This window comes from Centruroides vittatus, unplaced genomic scaffold, assembly GCF_030686945.1.
Source record: "Centruroides vittatus isolate TY-2023 unplaced genomic scaffold, ASM3068694v2 contig_749, whole genome shotgun sequence".
Taxonomy (NCBI): domain Eukaryota; kingdom Metazoa; phylum Arthropoda; class Arachnida; order Scorpiones; family Buthidae; genus Centruroides; species Centruroides vittatus.
Window position 1 is genome coordinate 105,524 of NW_027122485.1, and position 21,706 is coordinate 127,229.

The window sequence follows — 21,706 nt, forward strand, 5'->3', positions numbered from 1 at the left end:
CAAGTAACACACAACAGTGATGTGCCTGCATAGTGCAGTAAGCATCGATATCACACACAGCCATTCAGAGTTTCATCTATGACACGTGATCTGTATTCTGTCAATCATAGAAGTGTTGTAGATGAAACTCTGATTGGCTATGTGTGATATTTATCAATATTACTGCATCAAAGGTCATGTGCTGGCACGTCACTGTTGTGTGTAACTTGGCCCTTAATCAGAGTAGGAAAAATCAGGCATTTTTTGGGAATCAGAATTGGGCAAATCTCATCACAATTTTCAATTTTTAAGACAATTCTTTCACATTTAACAAGAAAATTATTTGTTTCAGTTGAAGATGAAAAAGTTTTTAAATTATGATATTAACAATTAAGTATTAGTTGATTGGAAGCTTTCATGCCAACAAAGCAGAGAACACACAACACCACATACAGGAGGTGATGTCTGCTATGGCAGACTTTTCCTTCATGTAGTCAGAGAGATAAGAGATTCCACTCAGTCAGTACTGTCTCCATTTCAAGAGAGATAGGGTGACATTAGAGTTGCCACCTGGCCTGTATTGGGTCGGCTTGACCAAAATTTCAAATTGAGGCCAATGGTAAACAAAAATATTCCTGCGTCAGAAAAACAATTTAAAATATTTTAATTGAAAAAATATAATATAAAATTATTTTTAATATTTAGTATGTTTACTTAAAATGATAAAATAGTTGAACAACACTTTAATTACTTTTTTCAGCAACACTTTTAATTTCTTTAAAAAAATGTTTTTGACCCCTTTTCGTAGATCTTATCATTCTAAGATGATTCAAACTAAAAATACAATGAAATTAAACTATTTACAAGGCATGCCAATTGCAAAAAGCATGAAAAAATAAGTGCATCTTCTCATTTACCATCCCGCTCTCCCTGCTCATTGCATTTTCCAATGAAGCAGTTTCCAAAGACGGCAACCCAAAGTTATATGTAGGATAGTTCTTTGAGTAAAAGGAATTAGTTGTAATTTCTTTGGGGTAGTGTTGCAATATTAACTTCATCTGAAATAAGATTACAAATTTGTTTTGTAGCGCAAATTAAATCATTCATATCCACATATAAATTGAGAATTTTTAGGTTTCTTTCAAAAGATTGATTCTGGCTTTTCTAATCGTTTTCCATTTTTAAGCTTGATTTTTCTAAACAAAAATAAACTTTAGAAACTATTCAAATCAGAAGAAACTTGGTATCATCCCATCACTACTCATAACTTTGCAAAAATTTTCATTTCATTCACAGATTGACTGTCACAGGAGTCTTTGGATGAAATGTTCCCTGATGCCATTCTCAGTTACATATGTCAGTGTATGCAATATGCAATTTATAACATTTCTTCTTCATTCAAACTTGTAACAAAAACTTACTTTTGCCAAGAAAATCTATAAAAATTAACTGATAGTTGGCAAATAAAGTACAAGTTTTCAGACAGAGCAATTACAAGATAACTCAGTCAACTTAGATAAAACCAAACACAAGTTAAAAAAGTTTTCCAACAAAACATTAGCAATAAAACACATTATTTTCATTACTTTAATGGCACTAATTCAATTGTTTTATTATTTTTCTGTAAATAAATGTTTTCTGATGCCAGGTTTTTTCTTTTATTTCAAATAGCAACTACCAATTATTCTATTAGCTATTTGCTAAAAATATACTCATTTTTGATGCTAGAGATAACCCATAAGTGGCATCTGGTAACAGATTGTTAACTAAAAGGTAATTTGTATTTGTCAGTCAACAAAATTATAAAAAGTTGTCAAAAAAATTAGAAAGTGAGATTGCTATAAATTTATTTATTAATTTATATTTTTTAAATTACAGAAAATCAAACAATTTTAACTTATTAATTAACTAGTCTAAAAGAGTTATCTAATCTTTACATTTATGAGAAGATATCACTTTTGATTTTCAATAACTTGACTAATAACTTGATCTGACTTTTAGACTTTCTAATGTTTATATATATACAATCCTATTATTAGTGTCAGATATCTGCTAACCTATGTACTGAAAGATTAGTAACAAATGTAAAACTTTAGTTTGTGTTTGTTATAATTTCTATTCTCAAATAGTAAATGTCAATTTATATGCTAATTATTCTAAAAATTTTTTTATTCTTAAAATGACCAGTTCAGCTTTATCTTTCAAATGATCTCTCTCTCTTCCCACATACTTAACACTTGTTTCATTCTAAAGATTTTCAATTAAATGAAGATCTAAATTCTGGTTGTCTAATATATCTTTTAGACATTAGCATTATAATGAATTAATACAGGGTGTCCACCATGAAGCTGACACATTTGTTTTGACTGCCACATCGAAGTGCAAGGCAGTAATCAGATGTCATGCATTCCATTAGGCAGAGGAACTGTGAATGGAAGTTGTATAGGTAATTTTGAAAACCTGCCAAAGTGAGTGTAGGTGGCGTGGCAGTAGTCAAATGCAAAATGGCTTCTCCACAAGAGCGAGCACAAGCTGTGTGGTGGTATGCTGAAACAAATTTCGTGATTCAAGTGCAACAGAACTTTCGTCATGTGTTTGGCAAGAAGACACTCTTGAGGAACACTCAAATTATGGAAACAACCCTTCTTGATGAAGGGAACCATGTTAAAATCACATGGCGGAGGCAATCCAGGGATGCCTGATGCAAGCGTGGAAACTGTGAGAAAAATGTTTCAAAGAAGTCGAAGGAAGTCCATACAACAAGCGACACAAGAACTGCAGATGCCAAGGTCGACTGTTCATAAGGTATTGCACCACAGACTTTGTTTGCATGCATACAAACTGCAGTTACTGCACGAAATTAAACCTGATGATGGCATAAAGAGGCAGTTGTTTGCTATTGACATGCTAAGGTGCATTGGTCAAGATGCAACCTTCTTATCACACATTGTTTTCTCCAATGAAGCCACAGTTCACTTATCTGGAAAAGTGAATACACACAATGCTCAAATTTGGGGATCACAAAACCCTCACTGCATCATAGAGCACATCCGTGATAGCCTGAAATTAAATGTGTGGTGTGGACTGATGTGGAATTTGATCATCGGTCCCTTTTTCTTCTTTGAAAAAACAGTGACTGGCATTATGTATCTAGATATGCTGGAACAATTTGTTGTACTACAGATCACACATTTGCAGCCAGATTTAATTTTCCAGAAAGACTGTGCCCCTCCACATTGGAGCCTGCATGTTCGACATTTCCTTGACACATAGTTTCCCGATTGTTGGATTGGATGTGGAAGACCAATACCATGGCCTCCTCAATCACCAGATATTATGGCCTTATGACTTTCTTTTGGAGATTTGTCAAGGACAAGGTTTACACCAGTGTCAAAATTCATGACCTTCAACATTTCTGTGTGCGCATTCAAGATGCTGTTGCTGCCATCACGCCCAAGATGCTTGAAAGAACCCGGCTGGAAATGGAGTATAGACTCGACATTCTACGTGCAACAAAAGGAGCTCATGTAAAGATTCACTGACTTTTTCAATAAAACTTTTTGAGTTTTTCATCTTAAAATGTGCATTACTTTACATCCTTCCTGAGTGGTAGAATTTTTACAACAGTTTCAAATGTGTCAGCTTCATGGTGGACACCTTGTATAATGTGATTAAGTTTAGTATGACAGTAAATTATACTGTCAAGACCAGGTCATACATCCATCTCAAATTTTATTGGGCATTACAATTTTAGAAATTTATTGGTGTAATTTAAAAAATTATTATTAATGCTCATTTCATCATTAATGTAACATAGTGTTAAAATAATAAAAGGCTATTTACTTAAATAACATTAAATTTTTCTTTTACATCAAAATTACTATGCTGCATATTTTATTGGAAACATAACTTTCACCTGTAGCAACAGAATGGAAGAGTCTAAATTATATAAAAGCATGTAAACTAGTAGGAAAAAGTTACATTTTTGCTTACAAGATAAAATGTTTCCAAGAAAGAAACTAAGCAATGGAGAAAAGACAAAATTAATTTCTATCATGGCAATTATTTTATCAAAATGAAAAATTTTATTGTAATTTTATTCTAGTTCAGGTATGCCCAAACTTATTTTACTTATGAATCACATTCTAATTAAGGACAAAGTAAACAGAATTTCTTTATACATGGCACATACATTTACATCCATGACCTATCTAAACAATGGTATAAAATTGTACATGAAGTTAGAGAATACCAATGATACATAGGTGTATCAAAAATTAATTTTCCCAACTTTATTTACTGATTTGAATGTAATACAATTAAATGGCATGGCTCTTTCAAAATGACTGGTTGTCCTTTACTTTTCAATGTAGTCACCATTCTTGCAAAAGCATTCACATCCCAGCTTACTACCATTTGTTCCATGCATGTGAAGTAAACACACTATCCTAATGATTTACAAATCATCAGGATTGGGTGTTTTCTTCACATGCATAAACCATTTCTGAACTCTGGCTTGTGCCTTGTCATTTGACCAGTAACATTTCCCTTGGAGATGATTTTCAGCTTTGTGAGAAAAAATAGAAATCTGAAAGGGCTAATCCTTTGAAACTCACTCACTCAGTTGTGTAGCATTTACTGACATCCCTTTAGAGAGAATATCATATGTAGTGCCAAAAAGGTCACCATAAGTTTTTTAAACACTTGCTGACATCTTGAATTTTCCATTGACTAGAGATGTCACATGCTTCTTCCTCAGTTTCTGGCTGGACTATGGAATTCAAAAATCCTTTCCCCTCTTCTCCCTAATAACACCGGTGTTCCAAAGACAGACCCCAACTGAGGAAAGCTTTTCATCTGCAAAAAGTTGCATTCAGTTGCTCAGATCCAGCTGGAGACAGTGGAAACCCACATGCTCATGGGCAATGCCTCACATGGTTCCATATGAATATCCAATTTCAGTTTGTTTATGGTGTCTTATCTGCTTGCTCTAGTTTTGTTGACAGAGAAAAACTCATTTGAGACTGAAAAATGTAACATCAGTAAGAAAAAGAAAACCGAGAGGATGTCTACATTCACTGAATTGAAAAAGTGTACATTTTACTTGACTCCAGCATATATGGGTCTCAAATATTCCAGTTGAAAACATTCTTCATAAAAAGGCAAAGGTAATTGTACTACAGTTGAATATCCAACAACTGGATAATGAGGTTTAAGGACCAGTATGGCCTTATATATAAAATATTAGCTGGAGAAAGTGTGGAAGTGGATAGCAAATGCACAGAAGTGTGGCTAAAAAGACAGCCACTTTTGTTGGAGATATGAACATGATATCTACAGCATGAATGAGACAGGGCTCTTCTACAGATTGCAAGCTGATAGAATCTTGTCATAATGGGAAAACTCTAAAGATAGATTTCTGTTTTACTACATGCAATGATGGAGGTGACAAACAAGTGCTGATTTTTATGGAAAATCTCCAAAATTACCATATTTCAAAAAAAATAATAAATTACCCGCCAAATACCATGCAAACAATCAAGCATTGGATAACCATAAACATTATTTCTGTATTCATTGGCTGCAAGTGTGTGTGTGTGTGTGTGTGTGTGTGTGTGTTCAAAGCAGAAAGATTTCCCTTTTTTGTGGGCAATTACATGACATCAAAAATGCATTATTTCTAAAAAATGTAAAAGTCATATGGTACCTGGAAAATTGCACAAGTGTGTTCCATCCTCTTGATTTAGCAATAATCACTATTACTGCTTTACCTTCTATTACTGTTTTGAGGAGTTGTATAGAAAATCTCATGCATGCAGCTATTTGCTTAATGCAGAAATTCTCAACCTTTTTCATGTATCAACCCTCTTTTAAGAAAAATATTTTTTCCTTTGTTTGTTTTATTTTTATTTTTTAATACATCTTTTTATACTTGGAAAGTTTTGAAAATAATAATAGAAATATTTTCAAGAATTTTTAAAAGATTGTATTTACTAAATACTTAAACAATATTTAATTATTATATTGTATATGCATATACATATATACAATTTGCTCATCAACCTCTTTTCAAACTTTCATCAATCCCTTGGGGTTGACACTGACTCCATTGGGACCCTGGGTTAATGGATGCAGGCAAAGATACAGAAAGGTTGATAAAAGCAATGCACTATCATTTCTGATAGCCAGCAGCAAGTAACCCAACAGACAATTGAAAATTGTTTTTGGAAAATTGGTTACGTTCAGGGACAATCTTCAGGCAATAGTGATGTCATATTGACTAATGATAATGATATCTGCCAAAAATGAAAAAAATTCATCAACAAGAACAAAGATAAATTTCAGGACAGTCTTAACAGTCACTTGACAAAGAGTGGTATAGAAACAGTGGAAGAGCTGTGTGAGAGAGTTCCCTTAGCATCTAGAAAAGTGAAGGGAAAGAAAAAAAATGATGAGGGCAAGCTCAAAGTTGTGTTGAACTTAATCAAGATGCATAAAGTGCTGATGAAATTAAAATCTTTTATTCGTGCACTTAGCATAAGTGAAAATGATTGTGAAAGCATACTAGGCCTTATAAAGTTGTACTTTAAACTGAGGCATAAAGTCATAGTTTGCAAAAAAAAAAAAAAACAAATGCCAGTCAAAGATTTTCTCAGCAAAACTTAGTTTTAAATATGCTGTAATGCTATACCATATTTCAAATGATAAGAACAATTTAATTAATGATTTGTATCTAATTTTTAATGATTTTCCTGGAACCACTGTTTTTCCCCCTGTTTTTTGTTGTTTTATATTTCCCTAAAAATATGCATTGTGCATTTTACTTTATATATATATATATAAGTATATATAAAGTAAAATGCACAATGCATATTTGTCTATTTTAAATGCATAATATATATATATTATATACATACAGTAAAACTTGTCCAAAACAGAACCCAAATAAAATAGAAACTTGCCTAAATGTTTTCCCATTTATGCAGTTTCTATTCTCAAAACAAATCAATTTTCTACATTAAGAAAAAAAACCTGTTCAAAATGGAAAACTGCCCAACTAAAAAAAATATTCGGTACCATGCAATTCCGGTTTACACAGGTTTTACTGTATATATATAAATTTTATTTAATGATTGGTTTATTTTCTTATGTTATAAAAATTATAAATAGATCTATTCAGATTGAGGAGTAGAAGAATATTCGTATATCACTTAGCAAGTAAGATAAACAGACTAAGGTTTCCTTTACATATTTTCTTGTTTCTTTCTCTAACAAAATTAAATCATGAAATCATTTTATCACTATCCTAAATACTTCTAAATAAATTTTTTTCTACTTAAGTATATAAAAATAAAAATGAAATAATAGATCTTATAACCTTAAATAATTGAGTAAATGTCTTATTATTAACTCAAATTATTAACTATCAAGAATATTCTCAAAATTCTAAATGCCAAGAAAATTTAGTTTTGAAAGTATCCAATTAGTTAATAATCAGTTTCTTTAATTGTAAAAATAACTACCTAAAAGATTCTTTTTTTTTAATCTAATAAAATGTCTACAAAAAAATGTGTTTGAATGTAGTCTACAAAGGCAGTTTCGATTATAACTTAGTAGAAACAGATTATATAGATATAAAATAGATATTAAAAAATTTTAAATATTTAAATGATTAACATCTGCAAAATATGAAAGAAACATACTTATCAGAGGTTTTATATAAATTATGTTCATGAATGTATTTGATTATATCATCTTGTATCAAATACTTTACACTTTCTCCTCTCCTGATAGCCCTTCTGTAAAAACAAGTTTACAATAAATTACAAAGAAAAAAATTAGTAAACTTTGTCACAATTAATAGTTACCTGATACGTGTTGAACTTATTTCATTTGTTATCCACTCAGTTACAATATGGATATTTCTCTATTTAAAAAAAAAAAATTAGTCAATCATTACATTATAATCCTAAACATAACATTAAGGCAATATTATGAAATTTGTTACTAATTTAAAATAGACAATTTTATATATTAAAAAAAATTTTTGTAATAATAAAATGCTAGGCAAAGTAAGAACTTGAATTTTTTAACAGTAAAAAAAATCAAATTAAATGAATTAAATAAAAGTTTTAAGCATTACAAATAGCATTGACCAATGAATATAAAAAATAAAAACATTTTTATGTATGTACTGTATATTCATTTACTAAACATACACATTATTCAAGGCAGAGCCAAAAATAAACTAAACTTTTAGATTTTTATATTACATGCAATTGTGAGAGTTGGGAATGCTAGTTGTATGTCAGGTACTGGTACATACATGCTCATGTGTGTACCTATGTAAGTTCAGACTAAATTAAAGCATAAAATATTTTAAATAAAAAATAAAAATTTTGCCTTTAAAGACTTGGCTCACACTTAAATAAAACATGTAAATACTTTATTGAATACTTAAAATACGATATATAAAATAATATATCAGTATAATAAAAACATAAAAATAAAATTCTAAGTTTAAAACATAAATTGTTGGTTAAAATGACATCACACCATAACCAGCTTGACTTTCAAAATCCTTTGAAAATCATCAGTAAAACTTTGTTTCTCTAATGATTAAGTTGAACTTTGTAAATCTGTTTTAAAATGTCTCAGAAATGTAAAAGTTTAATATTCAAGAAAAATTTCAGTGTGATAAAATTAAATAAAAAATAAATAAATAAAGTGTATATAATTTCTCAACTAAAATGAATATTGGGAAAACTGAAGCAAGTGAAAATCTTGAATAATTAAGACATTAAAAGGGCATCATTTAAAACTAAATGGACTAAAAACAGATACCACAAAATATAATTGAGAACACACACAACAATTTTAAATATTTTTTATCTTAGTTATATATAAATATCTACGATTTAATTTTTACAAACTTTTACAATATGTTGAAAATTATAAGTTCATTATCTTATTTCTATCTCAATAGTGGGCATTTCTCAAAAACAAACATTTTACAATTTCCCCACAGGTATCCATTATTAAAAAGTTTCGCTGCATTTAAATTAGATATACTGTAAATTTAAGTATTGTTAAATTTTGTGTCTTACTTATACTATATTAAGTAACATATGAGATTTATTGGGCTGCAATTTTCAAATTCCAGACCTATAATTTCTCACTGCTGTCCATTTGTCCTTCATTAACCTCAAGAATGGAGTTAGATAGATGAAAATCAAGACTAGATATGGAAAGCTTAGTGGTCGGAGGCACCAGTTAATTGTATATAAACTTCCAGGTCTGGACTAAGGTCACTTAATTTCAATTCAAAATTTTTACATTACTATATAATGTGATAAATTTGGTATAGAACATGGAATATATTAACCCTTATAATAATTTAAATTAAAATATGATTAAAATTTGCAGCCCAGCATTGTCACAATAAATGACAATGCCAGGCTGTAAGTCATGATTTTTTCGTTTTAATTTAAAGTTACATGAGGATATCATAACTCCCAAAAAATATCTAAATTCTAAATATAAAAATCTCTCAAATTTTATAATTTGTCTATTAAGAACTTACAGCTAGATTAACTGAGATAAAAATAATTTACTTGATATTTAGAAAGAATATCAGATTCATAAATAAATCGACGAGGATTGCTTCCTTCTCTGGTTATAATTACAAGACCATACTTTTCAACAATTTCAGCAACCTGTTTAAGAAATATCATTATAAAGTTCTTTTGTTAGGCAAATTTAATAATGTAATTCTTTAAAATTATAGTGAATACTACAAACAAAGATAAATGAAAACAATTACAGTATTACATTTAAGAAAATTATATATTATATATGTACTAGCAGGTAGGCTTGGCGTTGCAATGGGCAAAAGTAATGATAACGAAGATTAAGATTTTTACGTTATAGTCAACCTTACCCGTTTTCACAGAATGCAAGAATTGGGCCTCCTGTGTCCAGACTAATTAGAGAATTTTTAGATGGGTCTAAAAATATGTTCGATTTCCCGCAAAAACAAAAAAAACTGCATCTGCGTCTTGCATGTCACTTTCTCTTAACAATTCCATTGTTACGTGACACTTCCATTGTTGTAATGACCGTCGATGGTCGTCGTGTTAGCTTATATATACAGGAGGAGGCGATCAGACTGAAGGTCCGGGTAGCGTAACTGGTAACGTGTCTGCACGGATAGCAGAAGTTGCGGGTTCGAGTCCCGCTTCGGGCCGATTTCTTTTCCTCCAGTTCCAAATTATTAAAAATTATTTATTTAATTTAATTATAATTATTAAGTTTAGTAAGAGATGGCGCCTAACGCCGAGCTCTAGTGCCAAATTGTCTTATTAATTATTTATTTATTATAGCCAACTCTAGCCAGATAATTCGGCTCTTGTGGATGTGTAGCATTGACACTTCCATTGTTGACGGAAGTGTTAAGCCTTAATCCTGTCCCTCTCCCCCATGGGGAAGAATTTCAAAAAATCCCTCCTTAGTCTGCATTCTTGTGATGTACCCTAACTGTGTACCAAATTTCAACTTTCAACTCCTAACTGTTTGGGCTCTGTGCTGATTATTATTATCATCAACTCATCTTGATTATATACATAGATGTTAAATACTGTTAAATTTCTTTAAATTAACATAAAATAGCAGAATATATACAACTTAACAATATAATACAGTGGGTGATCAGTTAACAAACATAATCTGTTCCAAGACTTTGTTTGCTATCTGAATTGTTCGTTAACCAATTATTGATTTACCATAGGTTTTTATGGAAATTTGATTAATTCATTCTGAAAACTCCAAAAAATAAAAAAAATATACTTTCTTATTACGTTTATTTATATGTAATAATAAAAATACATATATACACAGTCTTGCATTTTTATTAGTCATGTTTTTTCCATTTGTGGAGTTTAAAGAATCTGTCTTTCTCTCTTCTTCAGAGTTTTTCAGAAGTAATTAATAGCATTGTAATTGTAGAGATCCCCAACCCTATTAACCTCAACCTGGTTCGGATGCCATTCTAAGACCGTTGTTCTGACATCCTTCCAGTTTTTCAAAAGATCTTCAATAGGAGATATTGGCATTAATCCTTTTTTTCAGAAGAAAACATATCTTGCCGAGTTTCTTGGTGTTCTTCATTCAGGAGTTCTTGGCATTTTTCTGTCGTCAGATCTGTTACAGATTCAATTATGAGCTCTTCAATGTTCTTTTATTTCTCAGATGTGATTTTTGTTACTCCTTTAGCTGCTTGTCTTTTTGATTATACTGTATCTTTCTTATATAAGATTGAACTGCAGCCTACTGTAGACCTGTTCAAGCCATACTGCCCAGAAACATCAGACATCACCTTCTCACTACCTTTGCTATTATACACTCACCTTTCAAAAATAAAAACCAATGCAAAACTTAACGAGTGCCTGCCTGACAGTCTTGTGAATACTATAAAAGAATTGTTTCTGTCAGAAAAATAAAAGGCTGGAATTACAAGGGAGAGTTTCAAAGTTTGCAGGAATACTATCCGATCAATATATACAGTGTTGAGCATCAATGTTGTCGTCTCCCACCTTCGAAAAATTTATGATTGTTGCCTGAAGACAAGAGAAGACCAATCGATATTCATTATTTTACGTTGCTTCTTCTTGTGTTTGTTCTATGAGGTGTTTGTTATCCAAACATGTGTTCATTGTCTGAACATAAAAATCTTTCGCAAAAGTGCTCGTTATCCGATTTGTTTGTTAACCGATCGCCCACTGTATTTAGAATATCAAAACACATAAAATTAAAAACATAATTCAATATCAAATATATTAAACAAAAATAATTAATTACTACTCACATCACTTTCTTTCCAAACATTGGAATTCCCAAAGGATTCAAGTAAATCTGCTCCACAAAGTAATTTCACTTGAATAGGATTGTTATCATTACAAAAACAGTTATTTAGAGTTAATCCATTAACTGAAAAATTAATTATTAGCAGCTAATCAATAAGTTATTTTTTAAAGTAAAATCAAATAGCTAAAATAACTCAATCTAACCTAATAATTACCATTTTAATTACATTACATGACAAAAATAATTTCAAAATTTATACTTAACTATTAAAAAGGGAGCATTATAAAGACAAAATTTTAATATAAATTTGTTTTTATTTATATAAAATTTAATTATATTTTATGAATAAGAACAAGAACAATTTGACAAACTGCTAGTAATATAAGCATTACTGCAAACCAAATTCTGCTTTAAAATGGACAATTGAAAGAGTGCTTCACTGATCTCGTCTAAACTATTCAAAAAGAGAAGCCAAACCCTGATCATCATAAGAGAGCAAGAGACAAATGGGAATAAGATAAAGATGAGTTGGACAACTGATTGATGAAAAATCATTTTCAGTGATAAAAAAAACATTAAACTTGAATTTCCCAAGGCGGTATCAACAGTATTGGATCATCATCAGAAAAAAGCAAGTTTATTCTAAGCATGTCCAAGGGTCAGTAATGATTTGTGCAGCATTTTAGATGGAAAAGAAAATCTGAAATTGGCTTTCTAAAACAGCATATCAGAAAATGCTAGCAGAACATCCACTTCCCATTGGAAAAAAAATCATAGGAACAAATTGGAAATTCCAACATGATGCTCCCATACATACTGCTGTAGATATTAAACAATGGTTTGCATCAAAAATGACATTAGTGTAATTGATTGGCCATCACTTTTTCCTGACCTGAACCCTATTGAAAATGTATGGGACACCTTGGTTAGGAGAGTACCAAAATGGAAGACAGTTTCAAACAGTTGGAGTGTTGAAATTAGCCATTACAAGAGAGTGGCAGAAAATCATTGTTTAAGACCTGCAACATTTAATTATTTGTATTTAATACCAAAGTGTATATTTGCAATTATTTCCAAACATAGAAAATCGATTGGTGTATAAATATTTTTTTTTGTTTGCAAAATTCAATGAATAAATAGGTGGCAGCATATAATTTTGCACTACTGTGGCCACATGCATATTGCAGGACTGTTAGAGGTGACAGATATATGCAAATGATTAAAACAACAAAGATTTACAACAGACATTCGCTTATTCAGTAATAAATATGGCCTCCTCAGGCAGCTATACGCATAGGCCACTATACAGCGAGGCATGCTATCAATGAGGTGATTAACTTATCCCATGTTGAATTTTTGTCAATGTTAAGCCTAACGAAAATTATGCATTTTTGAAAAAATAATCTTGGCTATTGTATCATCCTAAATTATTTTCTTATTTTGCACAAACAAAATAGATATATTAATAAATGTAAAAACAAAAAAAATTATATTTTGGAAGTTAGTTTTAATATCTACTATATAAAGCTGAAAAAAATGGGCAGTCTCTTTCTATGATGGTATGCCAAAAACAACCACTAGGGGCACCCCTAGCTATTATTTACATTAATTTAAATTAACAATATAAATTATTTTATATTTATTTTATATTTTTACAGTATATTATTATTTTTATTTGTAATTTAGTATGCCTTGATGCCTGCATCAGGCCTTTCGACTTGTAAAAATTATAATGACTAACGACATCTAGTTTCAAAAACATTCAGATGCTGAAACGAGATATCTTGAGTCCACAGGTCAAGGTCATTAGATCGCAACCCGAGACATGTTGGGAATACCAGGGAATAGGTTAATGGTTGCCCAAGGTATTCCTTGCCAAGTTGCATCCACTGTAGCATGCATGTCATCTATAGTATGTGGCAGTAGTCCCCAGTGCACTTCACACTGGACGAGGTCCCACAAGTGTTCAATGTTCAGTGGGAAAAAGATCAGGTGAGACCTGCTGGCTAGGAAACACTGAATTCCATTCACGCTGGTGAGAGTTTGCCATTCAACATGTGACCGAGCATTGTCTTGCTGGAACATCATGTCAGGTGTGGCCTGCACTAGTGGCCAAACCACAAGTCCTCGAAATTCACATGATTTACTGGTCTGCTATCAGAGTACCAGAAATGTGCACCAGGATTGTCTGCTGATCAAACACGATGCTTTCTCAAACCATAATTCACAATGAGGGGCCAGTATTATGCTCAGCAAAAAGGGCTGGCATGTAGCATTTCCCAGGATTTCACCATACACCATATATGTTCATGGCCATCATTCCTCCAGAGAGAAGCAGGATTCATCCATAAATAATACCTAATGCCATTCAGTAGTCCAGTTGTTATGATGACATCACACCAGATTTGCAGTCCTGTGTTGAGAGGTTAATTTAATGGCACCCCAGTTGCTGGTTGCTGTGCATACAGTTTGACTTCATGCAACTTGTTGCAAATGGTTTGAGTGGACACAGATGCATCCATTTACAGCAACAGGCAGCTTCAGATGTCACATGCCACAGCACATGACATCTGGAGCTGCCTAACTAGGTTGGCCAAATCTGCTGGTCTGTGCACTCTGTCATGCACCAGTGTGATCACCTTCCTCTTTTGGTGTGTTTGCAGATGTTCCTGCATCCTCATATCACACATCTCTGGATAGTACTTAACATTGTGCCCAAACACATGTGGCAGCTGCACACATTGAGAAACCAGTGCAGCTACAGGATATGGTCTCATTCCCCAGCCATTAACTGGTGGTATTCATCTCACTATTGTCTGCAAGGTATTTTCTACACTTCTTCAAAAGTTCAGATAGTAAAAGCCATTGCTGATAGCATTTGTTGCCTGAGCCAGTTGCTGGTCTTCAGAGCCCAAAACTAGGTACCACATGACTCAATGCATACTCAAATTTAATCATTTGTATATCTCTGTCACCTCTACCAGTCCTGCAATTTGCATGTGGCTATGTACTGTACATTCCTTTGTGATGTTTTGCAATTTCACTTTTGAGGAGCCATTTAATGTGATGAACTTAATTTGAGAAACAGTATTTTGGTAAAAAAAAACTTATCATAACATTACTCCCAAATTAATTTAGAGTAAAATTTTAAAAAAATAATTGTTAATTATAGAAATGCTTGATTTTATTTTTGAATAAAGAAACCAACAAAGTTAACAGAGAAAATTTGAGGACATTCATATTTTTTGTGATAAAATTTTCCTTCATTTGACAATAAGCTTTAAAATTTTTTGTTCTTTAAAAATATAGATGCTCCCCTACTTAAGCAGTGTGCATTTATAACAACAACATCCAGATGGGAGAGGGTGTCAGGAGGGTGTTGATGAATGCTGACATGGGGGAAGGGAGATCATTCTGAACGTTCGCACACACAAAATAAATGAATTATTTTGTAATATTATGTTGTTAATTGACATTTATTATACATATGATTGTGCAATTGGAGATGGGGAGGTCATGGTGATGAAAAATTGTATATAGAAAAAGGGTGGGAGTAAAAAATGAAGCAAAATTTGTCATCACAATATGTGACCATCACCTTACAAACAGGCCAAAACATCTGGAACAGGTTAGATTCCAGTGGTTTTATTATAAGTCTAAAACTAACTTAGAAAGTACATTTGTACATAGAATAACCACTTATTGTTAGTGTTTGATCTTTTAATACACATAATAGAATATGTTTTACTCATTTACCTGCTTGCTACTGCTTAGTAGTAGGTGTTTCAAACATTTTTTCACCTAACACACTTATTTTTGTAATGTCCAGTTTAGTTTCTGTAGTAATTGAGCAAAACTTCTTTTATTTCAAATAGCAACAACCTATTATTATAATTATCTATATGCTAAAAATATACTCATTTTTGATGCTAGAGATAACCCATAAGTGATATCTGATAACAGATTGTCAACTAAAAGATAATTTGTATTCATCATTTATATCCACTGCTAGATTTACTATTATTTTTTGGACGCATTTTTGAAAAGCAGAAATCCTCAAAAATAAGTCAGGAGTCATATATTAATCCTAAAAGTTTATAAAAATTTATGATTAATATAGTAAACTGTTACTCCAACATGACCAACTTTAATGCCATCTCACAAGCAGCAATGGAACCTCAGAATTCATGTAAAATGAAAAACAACAATTTACAATAGAAACAAGTCCATATTAATTATTTATTGCTAGCTAAAAGCTGACTTCAATGCCACTCCATGAGCAACAAGAAAACTTCACAATTCATGCAAAATTTAAATTTTAGAAATACAATCAAATTGTTTGTAAGTCTGAAGCACATAAGTAGGTGAGCTTCTGTATACTAACACACTTCATTTATTTAAGTGATACTATTACAGTGATTTTTTCATTTCAGTACATTTTTATCAGTAATTTATTTAACCATTTCACAATATGCAAAGCTGTTTCTTTCCTCTTTCTACCTGTTCACAAGAAACAGTGAAAAAAGAACATAGGTTCTGCTGATAACTATTACTTTTGTATTCAAAGATGTTCATTCTGTGCTACAAATTTTGGTTTTTGTTTTTAAAAATAGTTTTGGATAATCCAGTCCACAGTTTCCGCTGTATTTTGTTATATATGTTGTTATAAAATACTATAAATGTTAACATTCAACATTTTATATCTATTTTTCCCATAAGTTATGATTTTTCTTACCATTTGCATTATCCAAATCTAATCTCTGTCTTTTTCGGAAATTGATAGTATTATCATTAGCATCTCTAGAATTTAATTTCTCCTGATGATGTGCCAAGACTTTTACAGTTTCAACCCAGCTATCTTGTTCACTTTCCCAAGTGTCCAATCTGTTTTCATTAAAAATATAAACCAATCAGATATATCTATAAAAATTAAACTTTTAATTATTTAATTAATGATTAGTACAGATTAGATTTTATACTTAGTATACTTACTTGATCCAATCACTTGACTTAAGAGCTAAATTTATCATTGCACATCTATGTTTAGATTCAACCAATCCAGCTTTCTTATAACCATCATTTACAGGTGAAATAATTCCTCCAACTACTTTGAATCTACCAGTGCTATGCAGAAAATCTCTGGCTAATTCTATTAAAAGAATTTTAATTATTTCATTAGAGAATGATTCAAAATTAAGTAAGTTTAGTGTACTGTTTTTGTTTAAATTACAGTCATCCACTAATTTCTTTGGTATTACATTCCAAGAAAATTTACAGACTTGTAAAATTTTGATTATTTTAATAATTATCCATATTTTACAAAAACTATTATACAAAACCAATAGAAATGAAAAAATTTGATAATACAATAGTTTTTCATTACGTCACTCATTCAGATACAAAGTGACCACTGTATCAACAATCTCAGCAACTGTGGTTTCAGTTACCTGCAATTCACAAGGCCAAATAGGTGCCACTTGTAAACTTGTCAAAACTTGCTTTGATTGCAAGATTTGAGCATTTGCATAAGTTGTATAATTTTAACTCAATTTTGCTTGATTCATTGAATCAAATAGTGGTTTTTTTCATAAGACAATTAATTCAATAACCTAAAACCAGCAATAAAAGTTTTACACTAACCATCTCCCCCAAAGAGTTTTATACTGTAACTATGTGCTCCAGCAAGCAGCTCTATATTTCAACCTGTTTGTTCCAACATGTATGGTTCTATTTTCAAACATTAGCCTGATGATGTCCATTCAAGATGGAAGATCATATTTGATGTTCTAAAGTGAGTGTTCTTATTGCTGATTTAGTTGTCTTGTGAAATTAACCAGTATCTAGTAGATGTCTGTGATTTTCTTCATTCAACTAAATTTAAAATATTTTTATTCTAGTAAGTTTTTAAATAACTTCTAAAATGGGTTCTAAGCCTAAGAGAAAATGTGAAGTACTAACCACAAGTGTGTGTGTCAAAATTCTCAATATAGTTGAAATAGAAAAAAATTGTTTGTGGAGATTGCCCAAGTTGTATGGAAAAAGTTAATCTTCAATACATGAAGTAATGAAGAACAAAAACTTTGTACCAGTTTTTCTGTTGCATCCAATCTGCAAAAGTTTCTAGTACTCTGCATAAAGTGTTATGATGGAAAAAACATTTAATCTGTGAGTAGAAGATATGGTTAGAAAAAGAGTGCCTATTGACAGCAATGTATTATGGCAAAAGGTATGAGCTTATAAAAGACAGTCAGTCACAAGACAGTACAGAAAAGAAAACTAAGCCATTTACAGAAAGCACAGAAACGTTACATAGATTCAAAAATATGTTTAATCTAAAAAATATAAAAATTACTGTAAAGCTGTATCTGCTGATGAGGTTGCTGCTGCCATGTTACCAGCAGAGTTTAAAAAACCCGTTGAGGAGAAAAGCTATCATCCTAAGCAAGATTTTAATTGTGATAACAAAGGCATTCTTTGGAAAAAATGTCCAAGAGGATCTATATACATAAAAGTATAAAACAAGTACCAGGCTTTAAAACATGCAAGGACAGATTAACACTGATATGGCAGGGATTGTTGGCAAACTTTTTTGATCATTGACCCCCTACAACTTTTAGAAACCTCACATCAACCATCACCAAAAAGTTTGTGTTACAAGCAAAAAAAACTCTTACTATTAATACAATTCTTTTATATTTGTTCTATAAGCACAATATAGTGCAATAACAATCACTTGGCATGATTCACTTCTTTATTTCAAGTTCATTGATATCAAGGAAATTGAAATAAAGAAGTGAATCGTGCCAACTGATGCATTAGCCAATATTCTTTTTAAAAAGTCAATTGCCATTGAATTTCTACAGACAAAGAAATATTATATTATTCCAGTCATTGTGTGACATACAACCCAAAAAGTAAATTTGCATGGAAACAGAAAATAAACAAAACAAGTGGATAGATATAGCAGTTATATTACACCATCTACTATATAAGGCTGAAAAAACAGACATTTTTTTTTCTTTCCGTCACTGTATGCCAAAAACAGCCACTAGGAGCACCCCTAGCTATTATTTAAATTAACAATATAAATTATTTTATATTTTATATTTTTTAAGTATAATACTCAGTATATTATTATTTTTATTTCTAATTTAGTATGCCCCGATGCCTGCATCGGGCCTTTCGACTTGTCTAATATATATCTCATTTGGTTTGTCTCCTAACATGCACAATATAACAAGGGGTTACTGTATATCTAGATTTTTCATCTAAATCCAATGCTTTTTAAATGCTTTTTAATATGTAAAACTTGAAATAGTAACAGTGCTTTTAGAAAAAAATTGTTCTTCTCTGTAGTTGTAGTTTCGCTAAGAAATTAAAGTTATGATAAATACTTATGAAATTTTAAGCTCTGTTTCAAATTAAGATATGTATCCAGAGTTTCTTGGCTAAACTGGCTTAAAAATTGTGGACTAAACTTGCATAATTGGACGGCAATTTACAAATTGCAGATCTCTAAATTACCACTTATGTTTCTGTGGTGATTTGAGAATAGAGTTAAAGTAATAGATGAAAGTCAAAACCAGACATGGAAAGCATAGGGACAAGAGATCCAAATTAACAATAAACAAACTTCCAGTCTGGACCAGAAGTCATATGCTTTCAATTCAAAAATTCTCTCTAGAACAGAGTTAGATAGATGACCAGCATGACACTATTGTTATCAGGAAAAGTATGATGTACAGGAGCAAGATACTAAATTCTAGAGGATGTATTTTAAATTAAACAAATTAAAAATTGCAGTCTGGAATTGTGACAATGTTTTTGTATAGATAAAGTAATAGGTGATGGGTGATGTTTTTGAAAAAATCAATTTGAAAGCAAAGCTTTTTCTTTGGCTAAATGTAGCAAGAATGTCTTTAGAAACTGTGAAAAATCCTTTGTGCATTTGACATATTAATACTTCTCTGTATCTTGTTCCTCAGCAAGAATGCAGAGATGCAGTATATGTTCAATCATGTGAACAAGGATAGGGAAAAATTAAAGTTGTCCTGAAAATTTGCAGTAGAAAAAATTATTACTACATTAATAACCACAAAAAGTGGAATAGTGTGTTGATATAAGCCCATTGATATTAATTTAAGTGGAGAAATTCACCAAAATGCAGAATCTTGTGTTTTAAAAGTGAAATTTTGATTACTTTGTTTCCAATCAATTCAGTCACTTGTTACTTCACTGCTTATTATATGATTATGTGCTTGCAGTAAGGACAAATCAGTTTTGTTTCCAGACTTGTGGTTTCAATTTTTATAAAAAAATAAAACCAAAACTGTGCTTTAAAAAAAATCCATTTTTACTTCAAAACTCTTTTTGACACTATTTAATGAGCAAAATTTCATGGTGGTTTGAATTAAAACAAAATATTCAATTGTGCTTTTCACAGAAAATTTGAAATTTAAACTGTGTTTAAAAACTTTTTGAATTAACTTGATTAAATAGCTAAATAAAGTTTTATCATCAATTTATAAACATTATTTCAGTTTTTTGTAGATTTATTATAAAATAAAAAATATTAATATTGAAATATATCTTAAAACAAAGTTATACAAGCAAAAGTAAAGACATACTGAGTGCAGCATTAACTGCTTTTTATTTTTGCTAGTGAAAGCACTAGCAAAATAAAAAGAGTTAACACTGCACTCAATGTGTCTTTGCTTTCTCTTATCTAATATTTGGCATGAAGATCAAACTATATTGAATAAAATTATGGTCATGTTTTCAAAAAATAAATAATAAAGAAAAAGTCAGTATCAAGCAAAGTCAATTTTTTGCAAAAATCTAACTTTTTGCAAAAAATTGGTGCATTTCTTAAAAATTTTTCAAAATAAAGTTGATTTTTACTGTCATAAATAAATTTCATTTTTGGATGTCAAAAAGACTTACTTATTTTTTGCATGGGTTGGTAATTAATTTCTGGCATCTGCTTCAATTTCATTTCTATTAATCAATGTATTATGTGCTACCCTATGATGATGACACCTGCTTTAATTTAATTTAAGTACTCTTTTAATTTAAAAATCTTTTATGTTAATTTATCAGTTTAGTGTTGCATGGCAAATTATGTGATAGGCTTAATTAATTATTTGTCCAATTTAATTTGAATTTTCCAAACTAAATAGTAGTAACTATTAATTCATCTGTAAATTCTGCTTTTATTGTGTGTAATAATTTTTGGAAGAATTTTGTGTATATTCTGGGGAATTTTTTGGTTAATATTGAAGGAAGGAACATTAACTAAGTTATATAAGATAATTAAGTTTACTAAGTATTCATGATATTTGAATACTCAAATATTTAAGATCTGCTTAATATCTGAATTTGAGATAAGTTATGTTTTTTGATTTTCATATTTGATTAAAAATATAGAAAGAGCTTTGAACATAGCCAAAAACAATGAAATGTTTTTGGCTATATGTTTAAAGGTTGGCTAAATTGTTCATATAAATTCAAAGGTACATCCATTACTGTTAATACTTGTGTATCCCATTGATTTTCTTACACATTAATAAAAAGATTATTATTCTGAAAATTTCATTAAATCAGAAATTATTTTACTAGAATTTGACCTAAATTAACTAACAAAATAAAATGCAATTCAGCTTCCATAATCATGTCAAGCTTTTGCAATTTTTTATTACAGAATAATAGGTGTCCTAGATTTTGAAAATAATGATTTTTTGCACTACGTCATATATATAATTACTATTAAGACTGCTACCTAATATTTATTAATATAAAATCATAGAAATGTATAAAATTCATAAGTTAATAATATAATTTATAACTATTTTAGCAAATTGGCAAA

The 21,706-nt window shown here is 30.6% G+C and overlaps 1 protein-coding gene across 3 annotated transcripts in view; it reads right to left on the minus strand.

Annotated features, from left to right (window-relative positions):
- Positions 1–21,706, minus strand: part of LOC136981245 (nicotinamide/nicotinic acid mononucleotide adenylyltransferase 1-like) — a 44,774-nt gene that overhangs the window by 17,307 nt on the left and 5,761 nt on the right. For all 3 annotated transcript variants that reach the window (XM_067277525.1, XM_067277526.1, XM_067277524.1), the window contains exons 2-7: positions 16,834–16,990; positions 16,577–16,725; positions 11,843–11,964; positions 9,594–9,695; positions 7,848–7,906; positions 7,683–7,778 (exon numbers count right to left, since the gene is read on the minus strand). In XM_067277525.1, the coding sequence (XP_067133626.1) occupies positions 7,683–7,778; positions 7,848–7,906; positions 9,594–9,695; positions 11,843–11,964; positions 16,577–16,725; positions 16,834–16,990 (685 nt within the window). The remainder of the gene's footprint in view (positions 1–7,682; positions 7,779–7,847; positions 7,907–9,593; positions 9,696–11,842; positions 11,965–16,576; positions 16,726–16,833; positions 16,991–21,706) is intronic.